This window comes from Panthera pardus, unplaced genomic scaffold, assembly GCF_024362965.1.
Source record: "Panthera pardus isolate Hobbes unplaced genomic scaffold, ASM2436296v1 HiC_scaffold_3, whole genome shotgun sequence".
Taxonomy (NCBI): domain Eukaryota; kingdom Metazoa; phylum Chordata; class Mammalia; order Carnivora; family Felidae; genus Panthera; species Panthera pardus.
Genome location: NW_026526876.1, coordinates 60,142,791 through 60,168,915, shown reverse-complemented (window position 1 = coordinate 60,168,915; position 26,125 = coordinate 60,142,791). Strand labels below are relative to the sequence as shown.

The window sequence follows — 26,125 nt, the reverse complement described above, 5'->3', positions numbered from 1 at the left end:
TTAGATACAAAAGAATACACACATATATATACATTTACATGAAGTTCTGAAGTTTACGTAAAGTTTTAAAACTAACAAAACTAATCCATGGCAATAGAAATCAAACTAATCAATGGTTAAGAATCAGTATAGCGGTAACCTTTTGTTATGGTGGTGGTAGGAATAACAGAAAAAGAGTAACCTTTCAGAGTAAAAGAAAGATGTTAAATCTTGATATAATGTACTTATGAAAACTGTATGCTTAAGAATGGTGCAGTTAGGGGGCGCCTGGGTAGCTCAGTTGGTTAAGCATCCAACTCTTGATTTTGGCTCATATCATGATCTCATGGTTTGGGAGTTCAAACCCCACACTGGGCTCTGCATTGACAGCCTGGAGCCTGCTTGGGATTCTCTGTCTCCCCCTTCCTCTCTAAAAAATAAACATTAAAAAAAAATAAGAAGGGCACCTGAGTGGCTCAGTCGGGTGAGTGTCTGACTTCAGCTCAGATCACGATCTCATGGTTCGTGAGTTCGAGCCCTGCGTCAGGCTCTGGGCTGACAGCTCAGAGCCTGGAGCCCGCTTCAGATTCTGTGTCTCCCTCTGTCTGCCCCTCTGCTGCTTGCACTCTCTTGCATTGTCTCAGGGATGAATAAACATTAAAAAAGAAAAAAATAATAAGAATGATGCATTTTTAGGGGCACCTGGGTGGCTCAGTTGGTTGAGTGTCCGACTCTTGATTTAGGCTCAGGCCATGATCTCACAGTGAAACTGAGAACACCACTCCTTACTGAGCATGGAGCCTGCTTAGGATTCTCTCTCTCCTTCTCTCTCTTCCCTTTCTCCACTCCCTCTCTCTCTCTCTCACAATAAATAAATAAACATTAAAAAAAGAGAAGGGTGCATTTTACAAATAAACAAAACAGAAACAGACTCATGGACACAGGAAACAAATTGTTGGCTACCAGAGTGGGGAGGGGGAGAGGGTGGAGGCAGGAGAAATAGGGGAAGGGGATTAACAGGTACAAACTTCTACTCACAAAATAATTAAGTCACAGGAATGAAATCTACAGCATAGGGAGTATAGTCAATCAACTGTAGTAACTTTCTGTATAGTGACAAATGGTAACGAGACTTATCATGGGAATCTTTTTGTAATTTATAAAAATATCAAATCACTACCATGTATATCTGAAACAGGATACTGTATGTCAATTATACTTCAATCAAAAAAAGATTAATGGGTGCCTGAGTGGCTCAGTCGGTTGAGAGTCTGATTCCTGACTTTGGCTCAGGTCATGATACCAGGGTCATGGGATTGAGCCCTGCATCTGGCTCTGCACTGAGCATGGAGCCTGCTTGGGAGTCTCTTTCTCTCTCTCTCTCTCTCTCTATCCCTCTGCCCCTCCATCCCTCGAAAAAAAAAAAAAAAAAAAAAGATTTGTGCATCTTAACAATATGTAATTATACCTCAGTAAGAGTGAAACAGGAAAAAAATAACCTGAACCCATGATGTCCCTAAACCTGGTCTTCCACCATGCCATCCACTTGCACAGGGATACCAGAACTTGAGTGTCACCTTCACTTTCATCTCTCCTACCCCTACCCCCCAGATCTAATTAATCATTATGGATTTTGATCTAGCAAACCAATCCAGCAGTCAGAAAAGACCTTCCCGAAATCCAAACATTTATGTGCATATTTTGTGTTTAAAACCCTCTGTTTCTTGGGGCGCCTGGGTGGCGCAGTCGGTTAAGCGTCCGACTTCAGCCAGGTCATGATCTCGCGGTCCGTGAGTTCGAGCCCCGCGTCAGGCTCTGGGCTGATGGCTCGGAGCCTGGAGCCTGTTTCCGATTCTGTGTCTCCCTCTCTCTCTGCCCCTCCCCCGTTCATGCTCTGTCTCTCTCTGTCCCAAAAATAAAAATAAAAACGTTGAAAAAAAAAAAAATTAAAAAAAAAAAACCCTCTGTTTCTTATTGCCCTTGGCAAAATGACAAATTCTCTCACACGGCCTAAAGGTGCTACGTGGGCTGGCATCCACCTCTCCAGCTTAGGCCCACATTCCTCTCACCCAAGCTCTCTGCTCAAGTCACACTAGCATTCTTTCAACCTCTCTCTTCACCATGCTCCTTCGAGCTATAGGGACTCTGCAGATTGCTCCCTCTGGCCAGAACACTGTTCCTCCCCTGGTGAACTCCTGCTCATCCTTCAGTTCAGATGTCATTTCCTCAGCAAAGCCTTTTTTGACCAGACCAAATCCACTTAATATAAACTTAATAAAACTCTGTACCTCTCCTTCTTAGCACAACTGCAATTTTTCACTTGATGGCCCAATTAATGTTTTATCACAGATTGTCTTCCCTCTAGAGTGTAAGCCTCATGAGGACAGGGAAGGTGTCTTGTTTTGTTCCCCCAAATATTCCTAGTATGAAAAACAGTGCCTGGTACATAGCAGGTATTTAAAGATTTCATTTTATTTACTTTTTTGTTTTAAAGTAATCTCTACCCCCAATGTGGGGCTCAAATTCATGACCTTGAGATCAAGAGTCACGTGCTCTACCGACGAAGCCAGCCCAGCACCCTCATAGCAGGTATTTAAATATATACGGAATAAGTTCATAATCAGCTCTTTGGTGCTTTTGGTTTATTTTTCCACTATTCTATCTAGAGATGGCCACAAAATGTCTGATCTTCAAATTGTGACTGTAGCACTGTCAATATTGTCATCTTTAGAAATGAACTTATTGGGATGCTTGTGTGGCTCAGTTGGTTAAGCATCCAACTCTTGGTTTCAGCTCAGGTCATGATCCCAGGGTCACGAGATCAAGCCCCGCATCCGGCTCTGCACCAAGCATGGAACCTGCTTAAGATTCTCTCTCTCTCTCCCCCTCTGCCCCTCTCCCCAACTCGTGCTCCCTCTCTCTAAAAATAAATAAATAAACTTATTAAAGGTTCAAATGATAATGTACATGCTTCCTCATCAAAGTCAAGGAAAAAATACAAAATACATTCCATAAGACATTTCAGCATTTTAAAATTTGTATTAGACTGACCTGTTTTCATCAAAACCAAGAATAGGATCAGCTGTTTTTTGAGCTTTTCTGGTAAGAAATAAAGGAGCAACTTTCACTTTCCCTTAGAAAAATAAATAGTTAAGTTAGTATCAAAGTTTATCACCTCTACTTACCTCCAGATACTTTTCAATTATAGCTCTATCTTCTTAAACTTAAAAAAAATGAACTCTTCTCAACTTTAACAAAACTTTTTTTTTTAAACTAACTTTTTAATTAAAAAATGTTCTATATAATCATCTAGTCTCCCAATAGCATTATCAGAATCTCCTGGGAATGTTTAAACTACAGATTCCCACAATCCCCCTCCAGAGATTCTTAATCAATATGCCTAGGGAAGGACCTAAAGATTTAAGAAAATTTTTAATTTGGGGCGCCTGGGTGGCTCAGTCAGTTGAGCAGCTGACTTCTGCTCAGGTCATGATCTCACAGCTCGTGAGTTCGAGCCCCGCGTTGGGCTCTGTGCTGACAGCTCAGCCTGGAGCCTGCTTCCGATTCTGTGTCTCCCTCTCTCTCTGTCCCTCCCCTGCTCATGCTGGTTCTCTCTGTCTCAAAAATAAATAAACATTAAAAAAAATTTTTTTTTTTTTTAAAGAAAATTTTTAATTTATTCAGATGATTTTGATTATCAGGTTTGGGAATCTCTACCTTAACTGCAGCTAAATAGAAAGAAATGCAATAACTTGAATACACACAATTACCTTTATAAAACTCTTCACTACATTATAACTTTACTTATTAAAATAGAAATATGTAATATAATTGAACGTTCATATTTTAGAAGACAAGAAATTAAATTAAAATGAAAGCAATATAATTCCTCCAAAGCATTCTAATATTTGTCACAAACATTATCAGATCTCATTACCTGGTACGTTTTTAGGATTCTTGTTAAGTTTTTTTCCTAGCACGTCATTCAGACACTGAAGATTCTTCTGATTTTTCTCGGGTTGCTTTGAAGAAGTAATATCTGAATCTATTATTATTACAGAGTCCTAAGACAGAATAAGAAAAACATTTTTACAATATGTCATACAATTGAGGTTTTAAATTTCAAAAGGATTACAGTGCTAGAAGCCAGAGGTAAGATAATTACATTAGCAGCTCCATCCATCTCTTCATCAGACACTACCTGATTGACACAGAAAACATACGCTATATGTCGTAAATGACAATACCCTGTGCTATACCATTCAAGTTCACATATCAAAGGGTGGACTTATTATTACCATGGGTTTTCTTTTTTAAAGAAGCAACCAAAAGACTTTACTCCAGACCAAAGAGTCTGTATCACTGAGCTATACAAGTTCTAGCTCTACTCTTTGAGAGCTATACATCCTATAAATGTATTAGATAAAGTCTGATATGCTTTCAGGTGGTCAGTACACATTTACTAAGCATCTACCATGTGTCAGGCAATACAGCATACACAGACAAATGCAACAAGAGTTGGCTTCAAGGTTGTACCAGGGTTTAGGGGACAGAGGGAGAGCTAGTTCAATCATAACACGGTAGGTTGAGAGCAACATTGACTAAAATACAAAAAAACCCATAGAAGTTAAGTACATTTTGGGAAGGAAACTACTTGTCTTGAAGGCACCAACAAAGCTTTCAAGAGGAAGTATCAGAATGTTCGTACCATTATTCCTAATAATCAAAAAGTGGAAACAATCCAAATGTCCGTCAACTGATGAAAGGGTTAAAAAAATGTGATATAGCCATACAAAGTGGTATTATTTGGCAATAAAAAATAAATGAAATATTGATGCTACAATATGGATGAACACCAAAAACACTATGAGTGAAAGAAACCAGGCACAAAAGGCCATATGTTATATGATACCATTTTTATGAAATGTCCAGAATAGGCAAATCTATACAAACAGAAAAGTAGATTAGTGGTTGCCTGGGGCTGAGGGAGGGGAGACTGGGAAGTGATAGCTAAGGGAAATAGGAGTTCTTTTTGGGGTAATGAAATACTCTAAAATTGTGGCGATGGAATCACAACTCTGTGAATACATTAAAAGCCAGTGAACTGGGCACTTTAAATAGTGAATTGTATGGTATGTGACTTATATCTCTATAATAAAGCTGGTTTTAAAAAAGAGGAGGCAGGGGTGCCTGGGTGGCTCAGTCAGCTGAGCATTGGACTTTCGGCTCAGGTCACGAACTCATGGTTCTTGAGTTCAAGCCGTGCATCGTGCTCACTGCTGTCAGCGCAGAGCCTGCTTCAACTCCTCTGTCCCCACGCCCCCCACCCTTGCCCCTTCCCCACTTGCACTCTCTCAAAAATAAACATACATACATACATACATACATACATACATACATAAGAAAACAGGGTAGCATTTAGCAGGACTTAATGTATGAGTAGGAATTCCTCAGGTAGAAAAGAGTATTTGGTATATGCATTTCAAGCTGAGACTACAAAGTGGAAATAAAAGTTGCACCATTTGGGGAGGAAGGAATAATTCAGTGTGACTAGAGCAAAAAGTGTGTATATGAGGAAGGAGGAAAGGGAAGAGCTAATTCAGCCTATGAAGGATCTCAAATGACATGATGAGGATGCAGACTGTATGCTTTTGCAAAAGGAGCGAAGAGCTTTTAAAACAGAAATGCAAATGATATTCTTTCCACAACCTCAGGGGTATCTTACAATTCTACCTATAACTTTATATGGCTTCCTCCTCCTTCTCCAAGCAGCAGAATAGGACAGAACTCACACCAATAAATATTTCTAATACTTACTGCTGTTTCTGACAATTCCTTCCTTTCAGCAAGCGTCTGATGTCTAGATGAACGTCTTAAGGGCGTCACTATTTCTTCAGTAGTTTTTGACCTACTAATGTGTAAAGCTTTTGCTTTTTCAATCAATTGTTTTGCTTTTGATACACTTTTTGAAGCACTGCTTGCCTAAACAAAAATTTGAAAAACTTAGATCAGTGGCAAACATTTTATATTTAATAATAGAAAGAAATTATAAAAGGCAAAACTTTGGAAACAGTAGAAAGGTTAGTGGTTGCCAGGAGTTAGGCGGGGAAGGAGGGATGAACAGGCAGAGCATAGAGGATTTTTAAGCCAGTGATACGACACTATATGTATGATACTAGAATGATGGATACATGTCATTATACATTTATCTAAACTCACAGAATGTATAACACCAAGAGTGAACCTTAATGTAAACTCGGGACTCTGGGTGATAATGATCTGTCAATGCAGGTTCATCAATTGTTAAAAAATGTACTATTCTGGTATTGATAATATGGGAGGCTATGCATGTGTGGGTACAGGGAGTATATGGGAAATCTCTGTATCTTCCACTCAGTTATGCTGTGAACCTAAAACTGTTGTAAAAAATAAAATCCAGGGGCGCCTGGGTGGCTCAGTTGGTTAGGCATCCGACTATTGATTGCGGCTCAGGTCATGATCTCATGGTTTGTGAGATGGAGCCCCATGTCAGGCCCCACGCTGACAGCATGGGGCCTACTTGGGATTTTCTCTCTCCCCCTCTCTCTGCCCCTCCCCAGCTCACTCACTCGCTCTCAAACATTTAATTAATAAATAATAAAATCCACTAAACATATATAAAACTATAATCATAAATCGTATTAAAAAAGACAAAGAAATAGTTACTTAAATCTTACCAAGGAAATTAGTGTGTCTAGTGTAATTAACATGTCTAATGTAATGTGTCTACCTTTATTTTTAACTAGAAATTTATTCAGATAAATATAATTACATTCATGAAAAACACCCAGAGAGATGTCTATATTAGATGTCTGTATGGATTAGAATTGTTGGTTATTTCCCCACCATCTTCATGGCATCTATTTGACTTTAGTCACCTTTAGGGTGAATCCACTAGAGAGAGGCTGAAAAGGCATTCAGTATGGGAAAGAGCACTAGATAAGAAGTCTGGCCTTTAGGCCTGACTTTGCCATTGATGTACGAAGTGATCCTGTGCATTTAAATATTACCTTCCAGACAATGTGCTTTCCATATTGAGTTCTACGGGTTTTTATGTTTAAAGACATCCAACAAGCAAGGTGCCCAACAGTTTACATTATATGATCCCTTTTAAAAGTCACATATACCTATTTAATCATAGGAAAAAGTCTAGAAAGACATTAATAGTTTTAATGTAACTATTAAAATGGGTTACCCTTTGAGGAGCCTGGGTGGCTCAGTCGGCTGAGAGTCCGACTTCCACTCAGGTCATGATCTCACAGTTCATGGGTTGGAGCCCTGCAGCGGACTCTGTGCTGGCGGCATGGAGCCTGCTTTGGATTGTGTGTCTCCCTCTCCCTCTGCCCCTCCCCTGCTCACGCTGTTTCTGTCTCTCCCTCTCTCTCAAAAATAAATGTTAAAAAAAAATTTTTTAAGTGTGTTACCCCTAGAGAGTAGATAATAACTTTTCACTTTTAATTTTATAAACTTCTGTTTTTAAACAAATGTTTGCTGTTTTTTAAAACCTTCAGGGGGCGCCTGGGTGGCTTGGTCGGTTGAGTGTCCGACTTCGGCTCAGGTCATGATCTCACAGTCTGTGAGTTCGAGCCCCGCGTCAGGCTCTGTGCTGACAGCTCAGAGCCTGGAGCCTGTTTCAGATTCTGTCTCCCTCTCTCTATGACCCTCCCCCGTTCATGCTCTGTCTCTCTCTGTCTCAAAAATAAATAAAAACGTTTAAAAAAAAAAATTAAAAAAATAAATAAAATAAAACCTTCAAAATGTTTTTAAAAAACTATTGAAAAGCATAGGCATGGATATTCAAAATATATGTAAGAAGGTTAGGAAAACAAAGATTCTACTTTGAGTAGAATTCTACTCTACAATAGAGTAGAATCTTCTTCTATAGTAGAATCTTCTGTATAGTAGAGTGATAGATTTCTGTTGTTCTGCTAGCAAAATTTTTGGCAGGCTGATGAACCTTATTAAGTTCGTATTCAAAATAATCCACCTAAATTTAAATGGATAACTCAATTACTGAAATAAACTGTTACACAAAAAGATATGTTTCAGTGAATGTGAAAAAAGCATACACATACACATTTTGGCAAGTAATTCTGCTGTTACTTGAAATTAGTTTTTTTTTTTTTTTTTCTAATAGTTTTTTTTTTTCTTTCCTGATAAAAGTTCTTAAAGGTTCGTGTTTATAGGGCTGCCTGGGGGGATCGGTCGGTTAAGTGTCTGACTCTTGATTTTGGCTCAGGCCATGATCTTGTGGTCATGGGATCGAGCCTCATGTCCAGGCTCTGAGCTGAACGTGGTGTCATGTCTGCTTAAGATTCTCTCTCCCTCCACCCCTCTCCCCTGCTCGTGCTCTCTTGCTATTAAAAAAACTAAAATAATTTTTTAAAGTTCATGTTTATACATAAAACAGAAAAATAAAGTTAAAACCATCAATAATCCTATCACCTCAAAAACAGTCATATCCACCCATCCTCCCAGCCTTATTTGGTTACCCCTGACAACACCAGGAACTTCATTGCTGATGGCACCCTACTTTCTCCCTGTTTGTCGGCCTCTAGTCCCAGCCACCCAGCTTGGCTTCCACTGCACGTCACTTCATCCACTCTGAAAAATGTTCTCACCTCCTTTAGCTCCACTGTCCTTCAAAACAGGGATAAATATTTACTTTATGACATTAATGACGAGTACTAAGCATAGTGCCTGGAATGTGATAAGCAGTCAAAAAAAATGACAGCTGTTAAATAACAATGAAAGAGATAACAACTTTCTGTAGCAGTGCCATTCACCCAAGGATTATATCAGAATCACCTTACGGGCATTGTGAACCCACACATACCTGTGCCTACACCCTGGAGAGAATCCAATTCTCTCAAGGTGTGGATACGCAGATTATTTTTAAAAGCAGCTAAATTATTCTTATATATCCTACCTTTCCCTTTAGGGTAAAGGTTTTCAACCGGGGGCGGGGGGGGGGGGGGGGGAGTGATGTGCGATTCTTTTTTTTCCTTCCCAGGGATATTTGCAATGTGTGGAGACATTTTTGGTTGTCATAACCAGAGGAGCTGGACAGCGACTCATATGTCATGGGTAGAGGCCTAAGTTATTGCTAAACATCCTACAATGCACGAGTCCCCTATAACAAATGAATTATCCAGCCCAAAATATCAATAGTACAAGGGTTTTCGGACCTGTCCCAGAGTTACAGATCCTACTTTTTGGCCTCTGATCTATAGAAATAAACCAAAAATTGAATCATAACCTATAAGCAGCCTTAAGGAAAATGACTAACATGTAACTCTTACCAAGAAAAGTTTTTCTAAGCAAATTATACTGTCCTTATCAATTGCTCTCATCTCACAATAAGATATGTTGACCACTTAATAAACTAACTAGAGAAATAGAAAAATAGTGAGTAATAACATATGCTATAGTTAATATAACCAATCTATAAAATATGTGAATATTCTTTTGGCACATTACTTCTAATAGTAGCTATTGTTTTAGGAAACGGAATACCCGAATATTCCAATTACCTTTCTAGTCTGAGAAGTAAAATCTCCATCGGTTGCTTCATATTTCTCACATCTTTTTTTAGATTTCTTCTTAGATTTTTTGGGAGTACTAATTCTGGTGAATTTCATTCTGGGAATAAAAAAGATATTCAGAAGCGTTTTATGATTATGTGTAAGAGTTTTAATTAAGTATAGAAAAGAACCACCTAGGGCTTCAATTTCTGGACAGTTCTTAAAAACAAAAATACCCCCTACAATAGTTTCAAACTACTGATCAAAAGTAAGCCAAACTCAAACTCTTAAAAAATATAAAATGTTTCCTTTTAGAAATCGTAAAATTACCTCTTAAGATCACTCTTTCATTGACCAAAACCAGCACGCAAGTATATACCTCATACGATATGGCTCAGTTTCCCAAGAAATAAAGCTCTGACTTATTTTTAATCTCATGTTTATTAGATGCAGAGAATTCAGAGATTAGCAACTACGATGAGTAAAAGATAGAACTCATCTAAAATACATCTAGGAGGCACCTGGGTGGCTCAGTGAGTTAAGCTTCTGACTTCGGCTCATGTCATGATCTCATGGTTTGTGAGTTTGAGCCCCACATGGGGCTCTCTGCTGTCAGGGCAGACCTGCTTGGGATCCTATGTCTTCCCCCCCCCCCCCACTCCGCCCCTCTCCCCCTTAAAAACAAACATTAAAAAAATAAATAAAATACATCTATAATTCTTCTGAAATCATGCCTGACCTTAAATTAAATGTGAAAAATAAGCATTTTTGAAACTGTTTTGTGCCTTATACATCAGGTATTCTAGAAAAAAATGATACTCTCCAATGCTTCAAGCATTTTCCTTCCCAACTAATATATGGAGAACACTTAGAACTTCAGAATAGAAACAAAACTTTACCTAATAGGGCTCTCTGAGTCAGAAGAGACTGTTATTAATTCTGCCGTATATAAGCTATGCTTTTCTGGTAAGGTGGCTGCTTTTGGAGTGGAAGCCTTTATTGGACTATCATCTTCAGAATCAGTACTTCTAATGACCATTGCGGCAGGGGTGCTGCTGGTTCTTACAGATCTTCTGCTTGACCTGGGTGTGGAAACATTTTCCAGACTGTCTTCGGTTTCGGTTTTACAATGTATGACCTTATCATTAATGGGTACGCTGGTTTTTCTTGAAGACTTCTTGTTATATGGAGAGGAAATCTTTAGAGGGTCTTCCCCAACAAGATTTTCACTGCTAAATAATGTGTTTTTGAAAACTTCCGTTTTCTTTTGTCTTAAACTCCTTCTAAGCCTATTTTGACTCTGTTTACCCTTAAAGGAAAAAGTTGTTCCTTTCTTTTGAGTATTTCCCTGTCTACTTTCACCTGGAGTAGCACCAGTATCTAACATCTTCTTACCCTTTTTCTTCAGCTTTTTACTTTTCTCTTTAGGAAAAGTTCCTTTGTCAGTATGTGACTGTGAATTGCCATAATTTGAAATCATTTGAATGTTAGGATTGTCCATGATTTTTTTAGAATTACCGTCTCTTCCTTCATCATTCAAAGATTTTTCATTGAGCTCTTTCTGCTTATCGGAAGACCTTCGCACTCCATTTTTAAGCGCATCCGATGCTGGCTGCCTAAACGCTTTCATAAACTGTTGTCTTTCTTCTAGAGTGCATTTCGGCTTTGAGGCTTCGGAACTTCCAGCTTCCAGCACTGCCAACTCTAATTCTTCCTCCTGTATGACAACGTTCGATTTTCTTTTCTGAACAGTCTGTTCATTCTCAGGATCTGACAGGCTATTTTCTGTTTCCAACTGTTTTTGTTTCAAGAAAATTGAGGGTATTTTCCGGGTCTTTTTGGGGGGAATAGGGTGAACCTGTGCAAGAACGGTAACTGTCTTGGAGCGTACGTGTTGGGAAATTTCACAGGTTTCTGGGTCACTCATACTACCACTTTTGACTATATCTTCGACAGTTTCAGAAGGAATACAAATCGCCACTGTAGAGTCTGGTAGGTCTACTTTATTTTCCTTGTGACTTTTCAAAAATTCCTCGTAGGAGACAGTTATTGTCCTATCCTTTAAGCGGGCTGGTTTAGCTATATCACCCCTAGAGTCTGCACAGTCTGCAGGACTGTCCATCTCATCGGCTAGGGAAGGCACTCTCTCCTTCCTGTCTTTACCATCTTTTTGAAGGAGACTCATTTCTTCTGCCAATGGTAAGCTTTCGGACAGATCTATTATATCTCTGTGCTTCCTTTTCCTCATTTTTTTGCAATCATTTTTTGTGATTCCTTGCTTAGGATTTACTCTCTTGGAGCTTTTTATGGAGGTCCTGGTGCTTGACTGTTTTTTGATATCTTGAATACTTTCTGCAAGTACCTCTACACGTTTCTTGCAGAGTGAAACAGAAGTACTACTTTCTGCAAAATCATTATTTAGACCTGAGTCTTCTTTGCTATCGTCACTGTTAATTTCAATTGGAGATTCATTTTCAGCTTTAATATTATTTAGTCGATGAGATAAATTAACTCTCTTTCCCCTCTTCTTGAACTCTATGTGTGAGAACACTCCCAACGGTGTTTTACAGTCTTTGCCACTGTCAGCAGGCAATGGTGGCAATGATTTTATCTTGCACTCTTTTGCTGATTGTGTCTTCTCATTTGTGGGGGACGTCTTTCTAAAATAATTCAGAATATTACTGGATTTGGGTGGAGAGAACACACTGTCTCCAGTCTTCCCTGTTGGTGATAAATATTTTGTAATTGTTTTGCAGGAAGATCTGTCATCATCTTTCCTTCGCTTTTTGCACGCCTATCAATTTAAAAGAAAAAGAAAGCACTTACGTCAAGCAAGATCATACAAAACATAAATTTTAAACATGGATCTAATATTTTACCTAATTGAATAAAAAAAGGAAGGCTCCCTTAGGTAACAAACATGATATATATTAGAAAAAAGAGGGGTATCTGAGTGCCTCAGTCAGTTAAGCAAATGACTTGAGCTTAGGTCATGATCTCGCAGTTCGGGAGGTAACAGCTCAGAGCCAGGAGCCTGTTTCGGATTCTGTGTCTCCCTCTCTCTCTGCCCCTCCCCCATTCGCACTCTCTCCCTCTCTCCCTCTCTCTCTCAAAAATAAACAAAAAAAAAATTTTTTTAAGCAAAAAGAGCTTTAAAATTAAACCTACGTTCAAATCTCAATGTTACATCACAAGCCATACACTTATAATTTGTGTATTCTACTTTATATATATTATACTTGAAAAAAAGTTTCAAGGCCACTATACTTACGTACAAATGTGTTAATTTCTATTGGTCTCTGTTTACAACCTTTGAATACTAGCACCTACCCCACAAAATTTGTAACGAACACCATACATGAAAATATACGAAGTCTGCATGGTAGAACCTCTACAAATATTAACTCCATTCCCTTTGCACTTTTTTAGTTAAAAACAAATTATCCTATCTCTAAGAAACACGCACACAGTGAACAAACCTAGCATCCCAAAATTTACTAATCCAGTAAAAATTTTGAAGGACACTTACCACAAATAAAATTTTCCAATGTTTTAATGTGTTTTATTTATTTATTTATTTATTTATTTATTTATTTATTTATTTATTTATTTATTTTTTGGGGGGGGGGAGAGAGGGAGAGAGAGAGACCGCCCATGCACACACGCTCTCAAAAAATAAATAAACAAGGGGCGCCTGGGTGGCTCAGTCGGTTAAATGTCCGACTTTGGCTCGAGTCATGATCTCGCGGTCCGTGAGTTCGAGCCCCGCGTCAGGCTCTGTGCTGACAGCTCAGAGCCTGGAGCCTGTTTCAGATTCTGTGTCTCCCTCTCTCTCTGACCCTCCCCCGTTCATGCTCTGTCTCTCTCTGTCTCAAAAATAAATAAACATTAAAAAAATTAAAAAATAAAAAATAAATAAACTTAAAAAAAAGAAAATCTTGGGACATCTGGGTGGCTTAGTCAGTTAAGCATCCAACTTGGGTTCAGGTCATGATCTCACTGTTTGTGGATTCGAGCCCTGTATTGGGCTCTGTGCTGACAGCTCAGAGCCTGGAGCCTGCTTCAGATTCTGTGTCTTCCTCTCTCTCTCTGTCCCTCCCCACCCCCCTTGCAAAAATAAACATTAAAAATAAATTAATTTATCAAATAAAATCTTAAAAAATTAAGTAATGAATGGTGAATTATACTTCTAGAAAATTAAAAGGTATCATAAAGCAGGGGCGCCTGGATGGCTCAGTCGGTTGATCTCACACTTCATGGGTTCCAGCCCCACATCAGGCTCTGTGCCAACAGCTCAGAGCCTAGATCCAGCTTCGAATTCTGTGTCTCCTTCTCTCTCTGCTCCTCCTCTGCTTGTGCTCTCTCTCTCAAAAATAAATTAACATTAAGGGGGAAAAAAACGGTATCACAAAGCTATCATCATTGAAAGCATTAAAAGCTAGGGGCGCCTGGCTGGTTCAGTCAGTGGAGCATGCAACTTTTGCTCTTGGGGTTGTGAGCTTGAGCCCCACATCTGGTGTAGAGATTACTAAAACAAAACAAAAAAGAAAGAAAATAAAGGCGGGGGGGGGGGAGCCTGGGTGGCTCAATCGGTTAAGCATCTGACTCCTGATTTTGGCTCAAGTCAGGATCTCTTGGTCTGTGTGACTGAGTCCCACATCAGGCTCTGCGCTGACAGTGTGGAGCGTGCTTGGGATTCTCTCTCTCTCTCCCCCTCCCTCTCTGCCCCTCCCCTCCTTGAGCTTGCTCTTTCTCTGTCTCAAAATAAGTAAATAAACATTAAAAAAAAAAGGAGAAGAAGAAGAGAGGCACCTGGGTGGCTCAGTCGGTTGACTATCTGATATCAGCTCAGGTCATGATCTCACGGTTTGTGAGTTCAAGCCCCAAGACAGGCTCTGTGCTGACAGCTCAAAGCCTGGAGCCTGCTTCGGATTCTATGTCTCCCTCTCTCTGCCCCTCCCCTACTTGCGCTCTCTCTCTCAAAATAAACATTTTATAAAATTTTTTTAGGGGCACCTGGGTGGTTCAGTCGATTAAGCGTCTGACTTTGGCTCAGGTTATAATCGCTCACTTTGTAAGTTCAGGCCCAGAGTCGGGCTCTGTGCTGACAGCTCAGAGCCTGGATCTGCTTCGGATTCTGTCTCCCTCTGTCTCTGCCCCTCCCCCACTAGAACTCTATCTCTCAAAAATAAACTTAGAAAAATCTTTTTTTAGTTTTTTTAAATAAAAAAGAAAACCAGAAAAAGAAATAAGTATATATTTAAGAACTTGGTACATGAGAACAGTAGTATTCAAGCTAGTGAGCAAAGAAGTACTTAATAAATGGTATTGGGACAAATTTCTAACCATTTGGATGACTACGAGGCAAAATACAGATGAAAATTGTGTATGTTAAAATGAGATGGTAAATGCATTAGGAGAAAATGTTAATGAGTTATCAGTATTATTATATTACCATGAGATCGTATCAAAGGCTCTGGAGTCAGGCAGATCTAAGTTCAAGGGCTGGCTCTGATATCTACTAGCATGGGACCTTAAGCATATTACTTTTAACTTTCTAATTATACAGGCAATGATACCTCAGCACAGGGTTGATATTAAGCAAAATAATGTGTACAAGGCCCTCACCCTTGCAATACTAAACAATAAGTATCATTGCTATGAAATAGGCTAAGCAGGGCACCAAAAGCAGAAACTGTAACAAAAAGGTTGATAAACCGACCACACAAAAATCAAGAACTGTCTCATTCAAGTACCAAAAGTCCTTCACATCGGAGAAAGCTGAGCAACTCCCTTGATTTAGCAGACAAATATCAGCGTAACAGCTACCAGCAAGTAGACAAAAGTTATTCAATTCCAAAAAATAAGGGAGAGTCCTAGTTAAATAAGCATACATCTTGGCGTACTTCAAGGACACCAGTGTGCCTATTTCAGAACGCTAGCTTGAGATGCTACTCCAATACTTCATTGCATTAGAGTATATAACGACTGCTTGACTGCTTACTGCATTTCACTGAAATTTGGTGAATACGTAAGAATAACAGCATTCCACGCTGGGACTCCTAACTGCAGTATGTTAAGCTCTGGAACCATGAGAAACCGATTTTTTTAAAAAATTACTTTGACTCCTGTAATGGCAATCTAAGCAGTCATCCTCCAATAGGTAAATGGATACACTACTGGAACTTAAAGATTCTTTCCAACGCTAAAGTTCTGATTCCTTACCATGAACCCAGACTTGATCCTGGGATCCTCTGCGACATCTCACAAGTCCAAAACATCAAGTTCCACCAACATCTCAGGACCTGGGGACCGGTCGAGGTATCTTTTAAATCCTGACTTTCCTGGCCCCGCAATCATCTCACAATCTCGATGTTTGTCAGTACCTATCACGACTTTAGGAAGCGACACACTCCAGCAATTGTTGCACACAATGTCACTGCTGTGGGGCCTCACCAGGTCCCTCCTTTCCCCTCCCGGATCCAAAGTTGGGGTCACCTTTCACCCACCTCCTACAGACGGAGATTCTCTAGCTCACCTCAATCTCGTAGTTCTTCACCGGAGGGGGAGCAGCTGCCGCCGCCATGGCCAGGACCCCCACCATGCTCCCTGCTTCCCGGAATGCCGGCTCCTAGGGCGTTGAGCGGCCGGGCCCCGCCAGCCTAAAGGCCATGGAGGCGGCCGGCCCCCGAAGAGGCAGCAGCCGGGCTGTGGGGTCCGTCCCGGACTCCCCCCGCGCCCACCCGCCCGGAGCGGTCGCGGAGACTGGGCCCAGCTCAGCCGAGTCGAACGCGGGAAGGGGCGGTAAGAAAGCGCGGGCAGCGAGGACCCCGGGCGCGGCCGGCGAGCGCAGGGGGCCCTCGACACAGGCGCCCCCAGGCTAAGCGCCCGGGACCGCGATCCCGGCCGGGAAAGCAGGTCGAACGCAGACCCAACCCGCGGGCTTCGGAGGGAATTCTTGTCAATTGGGTTTTCGCGCCGTCTGGAGCGCATGGGGCGGAGCTTAGGATTGCTTCTAGAGGCTGCGCGGACGGTAAGCAGAGAGGGCCAAAATACTTCTCGGACGAAACTGCAGGAGGCGGGATTGGTTTTACCAAGGGATTTCAGACTAGCGGGGCTTCTCCCGCCCAGTTTCACGGATGAGGACGTGATTTGACTAAAGTCCGTTGGTGACAGAATTAAAACTGTAGAGTTTTGATGCCCTAGGCTAGCCCCTTGTAAAAAGTGGAAATTCAAGGGCGCCTGGGTGGCTCAGTGGGTTAAACGTCTGATTTCCTCTCCGGTCATGATCTCTCTGTTGGTGTGTTCGAGCCCCACATCGGGTTCTGTGCTGACAGCTCAGAGCCTGGAGCCTGCTTGGGATTCTGTGTCTCCCTATGTCTCTTCCCCTCCCCCGCTCACGCTCTGCTCTCTCTGTCTCTCAAAAATGAATAAATGTTAAAAATAAATAAAAGTGGAAATTCAAGGGGCGCCTGGGAGGCTCAATCAGTTAAGCAACCCACTGGATTTCGGCTAAGGTCATGGTCTTGGAGTCCATGGGTTCCAACCCCGCCTCTGGCTCTGCGCTGTCAGCTCTGAGCCTACTTGGGATTCTCCGTCTCCCTCTCTCTCCCTCTCTGCCCCTCCCCTGCTGGTGCGCTCTCAGGAATTAAATAAATAAATAAATAAATAAATAAATAAATAAATATTTTTAAAAATCTTAAAGAAAATTCTGTCTCTTCCCCTCCCCTGCTTTCTCTCAAATTAAAAAAAAAATAAAGTGGAAATTCAAAAAAATAAAGTGGAAATTCAAAAAATACAGAAAAGGAAATAATTGATTACATTCCACCCACATGGAATAAAATGTTATTTTGGCAAGCGTCTTACCTCGAAATACACACACAGGATCCGAGATTTTGACTTTTTCCCCTAAACTGAGCAAAAGAGGGCATTGTTTCCCACGGATTTCTTTCTCCCCGCCAGCCAGGAGCCCAACATCATGGCCTCAGCTGGTTGGAGTGCATGCCAGTTGTTCCAGGGGTTTGCTGGTTTGTAGTGATGATAATCTCATACTTCATTTGCATTCTTTTCACGGATTTGTTTAGCTTTGACTTTTTTTTCACATGAGTTTATTGTTGCAGTGATATAGACATAGAGTATGTTTATTTTGTTTGAGTGCATACTTTTAACTGCATGGTGTGTAAGAACTGAGTAGGTCAGGTAAAAGGATATACCAAATAATAACGGGAAGCCACCTTGTTGCATCTGGCTATGCAAACTGATTTTAACTACGGATGTAACTGTGTCCATCTCAATACCATAAAGATGGTATTGCTATTGTTTTCACAACATAAAGGGTGCAAATTTCTCCAATGAAATTGGAGGTAATTATTTTTTTCTTTTAAAACTGTTAGCCAAGGGGCGCCTGGGTGGCTCAATCAGTTGTTCATCCGACTTCAGCTCAGGTCATGATCTCACGGTTCATAAGTTCCAGCCCTGCATCAGTCTCTATGAGGACAACCCAGAGCCTGGAGCCTGCCTCAGATTCTGTGTCCCCCTCTCTCTCTGCCCCTCCCTGCTCTCTCACTGTGTCTCTCTCTTTCTCTCTCTCTCTCTCAAAAATAAAAAAAGACTAAAAATTTTTTTAAATAAAGCTGTTAGCCCAGAATAAGGTTTTTCTAAAATAGATACTGTTTTGTTGATCTGGTTTTTGTTTTTGTTTTTTTTTCCCTCACTGTAGAGTAAGAACACTGCCCAAGGAGAAGGAGAAGGAAGAGGAGGGGGGAGGAGAAACAAATGAGAAAATTACAGAGAAAACTGAAAGTCTCCTTGACTTCTATCCCCAAATTCAATATCCACCTCTTGGCCCAGTGGTAGTCATTATTACCTGTTTGGTGGGTAGCACTGCACACTTTTTATATTTGTATGTATATCCATAGGAAATTCTTTACTATTGGTTTTATTTACATAAACAGTAATACTGTAAATATCACTCAGCAATCTGCTTTTTTCATTCATCATTGTTTTCAAGAGCTATCCATGATACATGTAGATCTGATTCACTCCCTTTCATTCTTGAGCATTCTGTCCAATTATACACATTTTATTTATCCATTCCCTTAGTGATGAATATTTGTCACCAGTTTTCTGTCTCAGTGAGTCAGTGAACACTCTTGTCTATGTCTCCTTGAACATGTGTAATGTTTCTCTAGAAGACACATCTAGAAGTGGAATTGCTGGGTTATATGCTATATATCTCCATGACTATTTATTCTTCTAAATTTCTAAGTATTTAAACTGCATTGTTTTGTTAAGCATTTGCACTGAGTTTATTTTGAGATATGTAGTTCTTCTTAGGGAGCTCATGGCATTTATACGTTTTAAATTAAATAAGCTCTAACATTTGCATATCAATTATGTATTTACAATGTGCTCATGTGGTTTTTTTTCATCTTCCCCATCTAGTTAACTGCTACTTTTAAGAATTATTATTAACCCTTATATTTATCAAAAGTAATGTCTGTGCTTGGTTAAGAAATGTCAGATAGCATTATAAAACTTACTATCAAAAAAAGAGCTAATTTCTTTCTTTCTTTTCTTTTTTGAAAGTTTACTTATTTACTTTGAGCGTGCTCAGGGGAGGGGCAGAGAGAATCCCAAGCAAGCTCTGTGCTGCCAGCAGCACAGAGCCCCATGTGGGGTTCAATCTCATAAAGCATGAGATCATGACCTTAGCCAAAACCAAGAGCTGCACATTTAACTGAGTGAGCCACCCCTCTTTTTTTTTTTTTTTTTTTTTTTTTTTTAACGTTTATCTATTCTTGAGAACATCAGCTGGGGAGGGGCAGAGGGAGAGGAAGACATGGAATCCAAAGCAGGTTCCAGGCTCTGAGCTATCAGCACAGAACCTGACACAGGACTCGGACCCATGAACCTGAGATCATGACCTGAGCTGAAGTCGGAGGCTTAACCAACTGAGCCACCCAGGCACCCCTCCCCCTTTTCTTTTTAAGTGGACTCTATGACTAATGTGAGGCTTGAACTCACCACCCTGAGATTAAGAGTCACATGATCTACTGACTGAGCCAGCCTAAAGAAAGAGCTGATTTCCATTTCATAACCTGGTGTAATTTCCCAAGGGCAGCCACTTTCAAAAGTCTTCTAGCACTATAAATATCTCATTTTTATTTTTTAAATATTTTTTAATGTTTTATTTATTTTTTGGAAGAGAGAATATAAGCAGAGAAGGGACAGAGAGAGAGAGAGAGAGAGGGAGAGAGAGAGAGGGACAGAGGATCCGAAGTGGGCTTTGTGCTAACAGGCTGACAGCTGTGAACCAGATGTGGGGCTTGAACTCACCAACCTCGAGATCATGACCTGAGGTAAAGTCAGTCACTCAACCAACTGAGCCACCCAGGTGCCCCTAGATATCTCCTTATTTTTAAATACAGCAATATGCTTATACAGATATTTCTTGATTTAACTATTTTATTTTATTTTATTTCATTTATTTTTATTTTTTTGTTTTTTTTTAATGTTTATTTATTTTTGAGAGAGAGAGAGAGAGAGCGCAAGCAGGGGAGGGGCAGAGAGAGAGGGAGACACAGAATCCCAAGCAGGCTCCAGGCTCTGAGCTGGCAGCACAGAGCCTGACATGGGGCTTGAACTCATGAACGGTGAGATAGTGACCTGAGCTGAAGTCGGACGTCCAAGCGACTGAGGCACCCAGGCGCCCCTTGATTTAACAATTTGAAACAGTATTCATTAATGTCCTTTTTTTCTGGTTAAAGATTTAATTCTCATGTAACACTACCCTCCAGTATAGTTTTTATTTTAAATTTTTATTTAACTCCTAGTCAGTTAACATACAGTGCAATATTGGTTTCAGGAGTAGAATTCAGTGATTCCTCACTTACACACAACACCCAGTGCTCATCACAAGTATACTCCTTAATACCGATCACCTGTCTAGCTCATCCCCCACCCACCTCCCCTCACCAACCCTCAGTTTGTTCTCTATTGTTAAGAATCTCTTAAGGTTTACGGGGTGCCTGGCTGGCTCAGTCAGAGCCATGTGACTCTCCTTTTATTATTATTTTTTTTTAAGTTTATTTATTTATTTTGAGAGAGGGAGAAAGAGAGTGCAGAAGGGGCAGAGAGACAGGGAAGGAGAGAGAGAATCCCAAGCGGGCTCTGCATCGTGTGTGCAGAGCCCAATGTGGGGCTCAAGCCCACAAACCGGGAGATCATGCCCTGAGCCAAAACCAAGAGTTGAATGCTTAACTGACGGGGTCACCCAGGTGCCCCTATAGAGCATGTGACTCTTGATCTCAGAGTTGTGAGTTCGAGCCCCACTTTGGGGGCACAGTTTACTTAAAAAAAAAAGTTATTAAAAAAAAAAAAAACTAGGGGCGCCTGGGTGGCGCAGTTGGTTAAGCGTCCGACTTCAGCCAGGTCACGATCTCGCGGTCCGTGAGTTCGAGCCCCGCGTCAGGCTCTGGGCTGATGGCTCGGAGCCTGGAGCCTGTTTCCGATTCTGTGTCTCCCTCTCTCTCTGCCCCTCCCCCGTTCATGCTCTGTCTCTCTCTGTCCCAAAAATAAATAAACGTTGAAAAAAAAAAAAAAACTAGTTCAGAGATATTTACAAAGTGTTTAGCCAAGTCTCTTAACTTCTTAGCTTCTGTGCTTTTTTGCAATGTTACATTGTAGTCAGTACATGGAAAGACTGTGAAAGATATCCTTTTCTCCCCAATATTATATCTCCTTCCCTTGATAACCATTACTGTTGTTATTCTGAGGTATACACTTGTCCCACTTGGTCAATTCCATCCTTGGTTCTGGATCCTTTGAAACTAATCTGCATAATTCCACCTCCTGGCCAGTTACCATTTCAAAGGTGGGCATGTGTTGGGGCGCCTGGGTGGCTCAGTTGGCTGTCTGACTTCCGCTCAGGTCATGATCTCACGGTTCAGGAGTTCGAGCCCTGCATCGGGTTCTGTGTCTCCCTCTCTCTCTTCCCCTCCCCCGCTCACGTTTTGTCTCTCAAAAATGAATAAACGTTAAAGAGAAATTTCAAAGGTGGGCATGTGACCAAGTGTAGGCCAACGTAGGATTGTTACATTCCAAGAGATCTTCTGGGTGCTTCTGGGAGATAAGCAAATTTGGACTACTGATATAGCACAGAAAGGGGTCCTTTCCCTCCTTCCAGAAGGTGGGTAAGATTAAAATAAGGTAATGGTACCTTACCAACGGTAGAAAAAGAGTTGGGAAGTTTGACCTTTGAATCAGACTAACGCTAAAGCCTTTTGAGTTACACCACGTTAGGGAATGGATCCCATTTATTGTTAAAGGCAGTTTGAGTCTGCTGTAACTTGTAACTGAAAGTATCATAAAGAATGCAAGATGCAAGAAGGCATAGAAAGGAAAACTTGGGAGACTGAATGTGTAACTAACTGATCTTTGTAAAACATGTAAATAGATACTAAAGATAGTTAGAAACATTCTGAATAAATCAAGAGGCCTCAATAGGTAACCCAGGAAAGACTGACAAAACCAAAATGTATTAACATGTATACACTCCCAGCCTTGGCTCTTACATCCCAGCCTATCAACAAAGAGAATTTTACCCTCACTTTCTCACCTGCAGCTTGTTTTCAGCCTGGCTCCCAAGATTCTGTGGCACAGAATTGAGAGAAATGACTGAAGAGGTAGGTGGGAAGGAGGGAGCTGGGTATCAGGAGATTTGCATTGAGTAGGGAGTAGGAGATTTGCAAGAGATTGGGGAAGAAACTCCAGAGCACTAATGGGGAATTAAAACAAAACGGGAGTGGAGAAGAGAATATTAAGAATGGCTGTGACTTGGGGCGCCTGGGTGGCTCGGTTGGTTAAGTGTCCGACTTCGGCTCAGATCATGATCTCGCGCTCCGTGAGTTTGAGCCCCACGTTGGTTGGGTGGGCTCCGTACTGACAGCTCAGAGCCTGGAACCTGTGTCAGATTCTGTGTCTCCCTCTCTCTCTCTGCTCACCCTCTATCCCTCTCTGTCTCTCAAAAATAAATAAACCAAAAAAAAAATTTTTTTTTAATTTCTGTGGCTTAATATGAATTGGAGACTGTCATGACCTATGACAATTCAATGCAACCCATGATTCTGGATTGGATCCACTTGTTATAAGGGGCATCACTGTGGCAATGGATTAAACTTGAATGAGATCTGAAAAATAGACGGTATCAATGTTAAATTCCTGTTTTTGAGGGTGCATTTTGGGTGGGTTCATAGAAGAATGTACTGAAAGAATCTTGTCGACTTATTCTCAAATGGTTTACTGAGGAAAAAAAAATTTTTGAACTGTATTTGCAACTTTTCTGTTGACTTCTGAGATTCTGTAAATGTGAGTCCTCAAAATTTAAACTAGATGGCATTAATTAAAATGTTAAGAGTTACAGTCAAAATTAGAATTGTCTCTGAATTATTTTTGATTGGACAATAGTGTTTATTTGTATGAGTCCCTATTTAACAAACAGGTATTGGGGCACCTGGGTGGCTCTGTCAGTTAAGTGTCCAACTCTTGATCTCAGTTCAGGTGATTATCTCAGAGTTTGTGGGTTTGTGCATTTGTGCCCTGAGCTGGGCTCTGCGTGGAGCATTCTTTGGATTCTCTCTCTCCTCCTCTCTCTGACCCTCCGCCACTCGAACATGCATGCTCTCTCTTTCTTAAAATAAATAAATTCATTAAAAAACAAAAAACTAGATACTAAGATTTACTTAGTTGTAGCCAGTTGATTCTAAAGAATGAATTAATAGTTTTAAGTGTGTAAAAAGGGAAGTCAGAGAGTTTAAAAAAAAAAAAAAAAGTCAGTACATGCCCAATACAGTTAGAAGCTTTCTGAGAAAAGGCTGGAGTGAGGAGAGAGGAAATCTTGGCTGACCAGATAATCAAAGTATTCTGGACTGAATCCATGTTTACCAAATAACTCTCTGGTTATAACTTGATTTTCCAGCTGTTGTGATCTTCAGAGCAATTATATCCTTATGTAAATAAATAACTTAACAAGTTGCTTTATTTGTTTCTTCTAAGTCTTATTAGCATGGGGAGTCTGTGACCCTGAATCTGCTTACCTCTGGATAACTTTGAAAAGTCAATTCTAGGGGCGCCTGGGTGGCGCAGTCGGCTAAGCGTCCGACTTCAGCTCAGGTCACGATCTCGTGGTCCGTGAGTTCGAGCCCCGCGTCGGGCTCTGGGCTGACGGCTCAGAGCCTGGAGCCTGCTTCCGATTCTGTGTCTCCCTCTCTCTCTGCCCCTCCCCCGTTCATGCTCTGTCTCTCTCTATCTCAAAAAATAAATAAACGTTAAAAAAAAAGAAAAAAAAAAAAAAAAGAAAAGTCAATTCTAGACCAGTGTGATGTGAAAGAGATAAAAACTATGGCCTGCTGGCTTCTATCATTCCCACCTCTAGATCAATCTTCCTGTCATTGACTAGAGTATTTACTTTGCTCTAAAGCTAAAAACAAAACAACCAAAAATTTTAAGTGGTTTCACAAGATTTTCCTTAGTTCGTATTATTTTTTTGTATAATGTGGCTATGTTAAATACATATTTCCTGCCTCCCATCAGGTGGTATATAGATCAAGGAAAAAAGTTGAACGAGACCAAGATTAGAGTCTTGGCCTTTAGACATTTTCTTTCTTTCTTTTTTCTTTTTTCTTTTTTTAATTTCACACAGTAAGCCTTCTGGGGTAGGATCCAATTCTGTTCAATTAGCTTTAGAGATCACACAGAACACACTGTGTTCAAGAACATTTAGTAAATCCTGTTTTTTACTGACCCAGTCTGTGCCTACACCCTCCTATTCCCTCGAACCATTTGACTATCTTTTCCTCTGCTTTACTTTCAAACCTCTATAAAGGCCAACATCCTAATTCAAGCTTCTATCACATCATAGCTGGACTAGTGCCTATGGTCTTTTCTTATTTATCACTCCATCCATCTATCTTATGTATTTTCATTTCACTGAACAAATATTTATTGAGAATTTACAATTGGCACCCCCTTCTTTATCTTAAGACACACCCAAATGCCAGGTCTGTCATTTATCATCCTAAAACTTTTTTTTTTTGCAAATGTAAATGTAAAAATCTTTAATGTCTACTCATTAAAGTCAAAATGTTTTTTAGTTGTTTATTTATTTTTGAGAGAGAGAGAGAGAGACAGTGAGCAGGGGGAGAGAGAAGGGGACAGAAGATGGAAAGCAGGCTCCTCGCTGACAGCTGAGTGGGGATGTGGGTCTGGAACTCACCAACGTTGAGATCATGACCAAAGACGCTTAACCGACCACCCAACTGCCCCTACAGTCTAAACTTTTTAACAGGAATTCCATGGCCTTTATTCTTCTCTCAACCTCATCTCGCAATATATTATTCAGTCCTACCTCTCCAAAGTGGTCTGTACTTTTTTCTTAAACAATTCGCTTACATTCCTGTCTCCAAGACCTATATACCTTTCCTCGCTTAATTTTGTCCTACCTAGGATGCCTTTCCACACCCCTTTTGGTTAGTTCATACCTTGATTCATTCCACAGATATTTGTTGAGTATTTAGTAAGTGCCCAACTACCTCACCTTCAAGATAAAGCTAATTTCCCATTTTCTCTAGAAGGGCTCCCCTTTTCTAAATTTCTCTAGTTCCAAGTGTCATTAACCTAGCACAAAACACGGTGGTAGAAAGAGCTTTATTCTGGTCAGGAAAATTGCGATCTAGCCTTTATTACAGTCTCGTTGTGTAACCTTCAGCAAAACCCGTTCTGTCTGTTCTCTTTCCTGGCCGAGGCAACTTTCAGCTCTAACATCCATGGCCAGGGGTCAGGAAACTACGGCCCACGGCCAAATCTGACCCACCGCCTATTTTTGTAGGGCCCCTTGGCGAAGAATGATTTTTATTTTTAAATAGCTGAGAAATGATGCAAAGAATATTTTGTGACACGTGAAAATTATGTGAGGTTCAAATCTGTGTCCATAAGGTTTAATGTGCACACGATCACGCCCATTTACTCACGATGTTGCAAGAGACACGGTGGCCCGCCAAGCTCCCAATTTTTACTACTTGCCCCTTACTGAAAAGGCTTGCTTACACCCATCTTGGCCGCTGGTCATCGCCTTGGCTCCCTCATTAGTCTGCGAGCTTCTGGACGGTGGGGCTCTCGTCTGACCCTTTGAGCGTGGTGCCTGGTTCATAGTAAGCCGCTGCAGGGACGCTCCTTTGCTTAGGAGGTAGGACAAGGACGATTTAAGAGCCATCTGGGCTGAAATCTCGAGAAAGTTGATTTCCCTCTCAGCCCGTCTCTTCCTCCGTGAAATGGAGACACAAGGGGGGCTGGCGGGGAGGCCAGAATGAGATAAGATGTGGGAAGCACCCCCGCAAAGTGTCCTTACTAATGTTTCCCCGACCCCACGCGTGTCTGGAGGAAGCACCACAGCCAGGGGCTGCGCGTGCACGCGGTCATTGCGCGGTGGGACTGGAGGCGGGCGGCGCTGGGACCCGGAGGCGGGTCGCGCCGGGCGCCGGCGTGGCTGTCAATCAAGGCGGCCGTGGGGCGGGGCGGGGCGGCGC

The 26,125-nt window shown here is 41.0% G+C and overlaps 1 protein-coding gene and 1 long non-coding RNA gene across 4 annotated transcripts in view; one reads left to right on the top strand and one right to left on the bottom strand.

The window, feature by feature from the left end:
• The window catches only part of ATAD5 (ATPase family AAA domain containing 5), a 45,819-nt gene extending 29,281 nt beyond the window's left edge, over nucleotides 1–16,538 (bottom strand). The window contains exons 1-6 of one of the 3 annotated variants that reach the window (XM_053892513.1): nucleotides 16,081–16,538; nucleotides 10,442–12,336; nucleotides 9,552–9,660; nucleotides 5,797–5,961; nucleotides 3,917–4,043; nucleotides 3,031–3,112 (exon numbers count right to left, since the gene is read on the bottom strand). In XM_053892513.1, the coding sequence (XP_053748488.1) occupies nucleotides 3,031–3,112; nucleotides 3,917–4,043; nucleotides 5,797–5,961; nucleotides 9,552–9,660; nucleotides 10,442–12,336; nucleotides 16,081–16,146 (2,444 nt within the window). In that variant the 5' untranslated portion in view covers nucleotides 16,147–16,538. Of the gene's footprint in view, nucleotides 1–3,030; nucleotides 3,113–3,916; nucleotides 4,044–5,796; nucleotides 5,962–9,551; nucleotides 9,661–10,441; nucleotides 12,337–15,767; nucleotides 15,993–16,080 lie in introns of those variants that run through there. The other 2 variants (XM_019423861.2, XM_053892514.1) reach the window with 2 other exon arrangements.
• Nucleotides 16,539–16,580: 42 nt separating this feature from the next.
• LOC109251901 (uncharacterized) lies at nucleotides 16,581–18,513 on the top strand. The gene is made up of 2 exons (XR_002073756.2): nucleotides 16,581–16,689; nucleotides 18,262–18,513. It is a non-coding gene; the product is annotated as an uncharacterized LOC109251901 (long non-coding RNA).
• The last annotated feature ends 7,612 nt before the right edge of the window (nucleotides 18,514–26,125 follow it).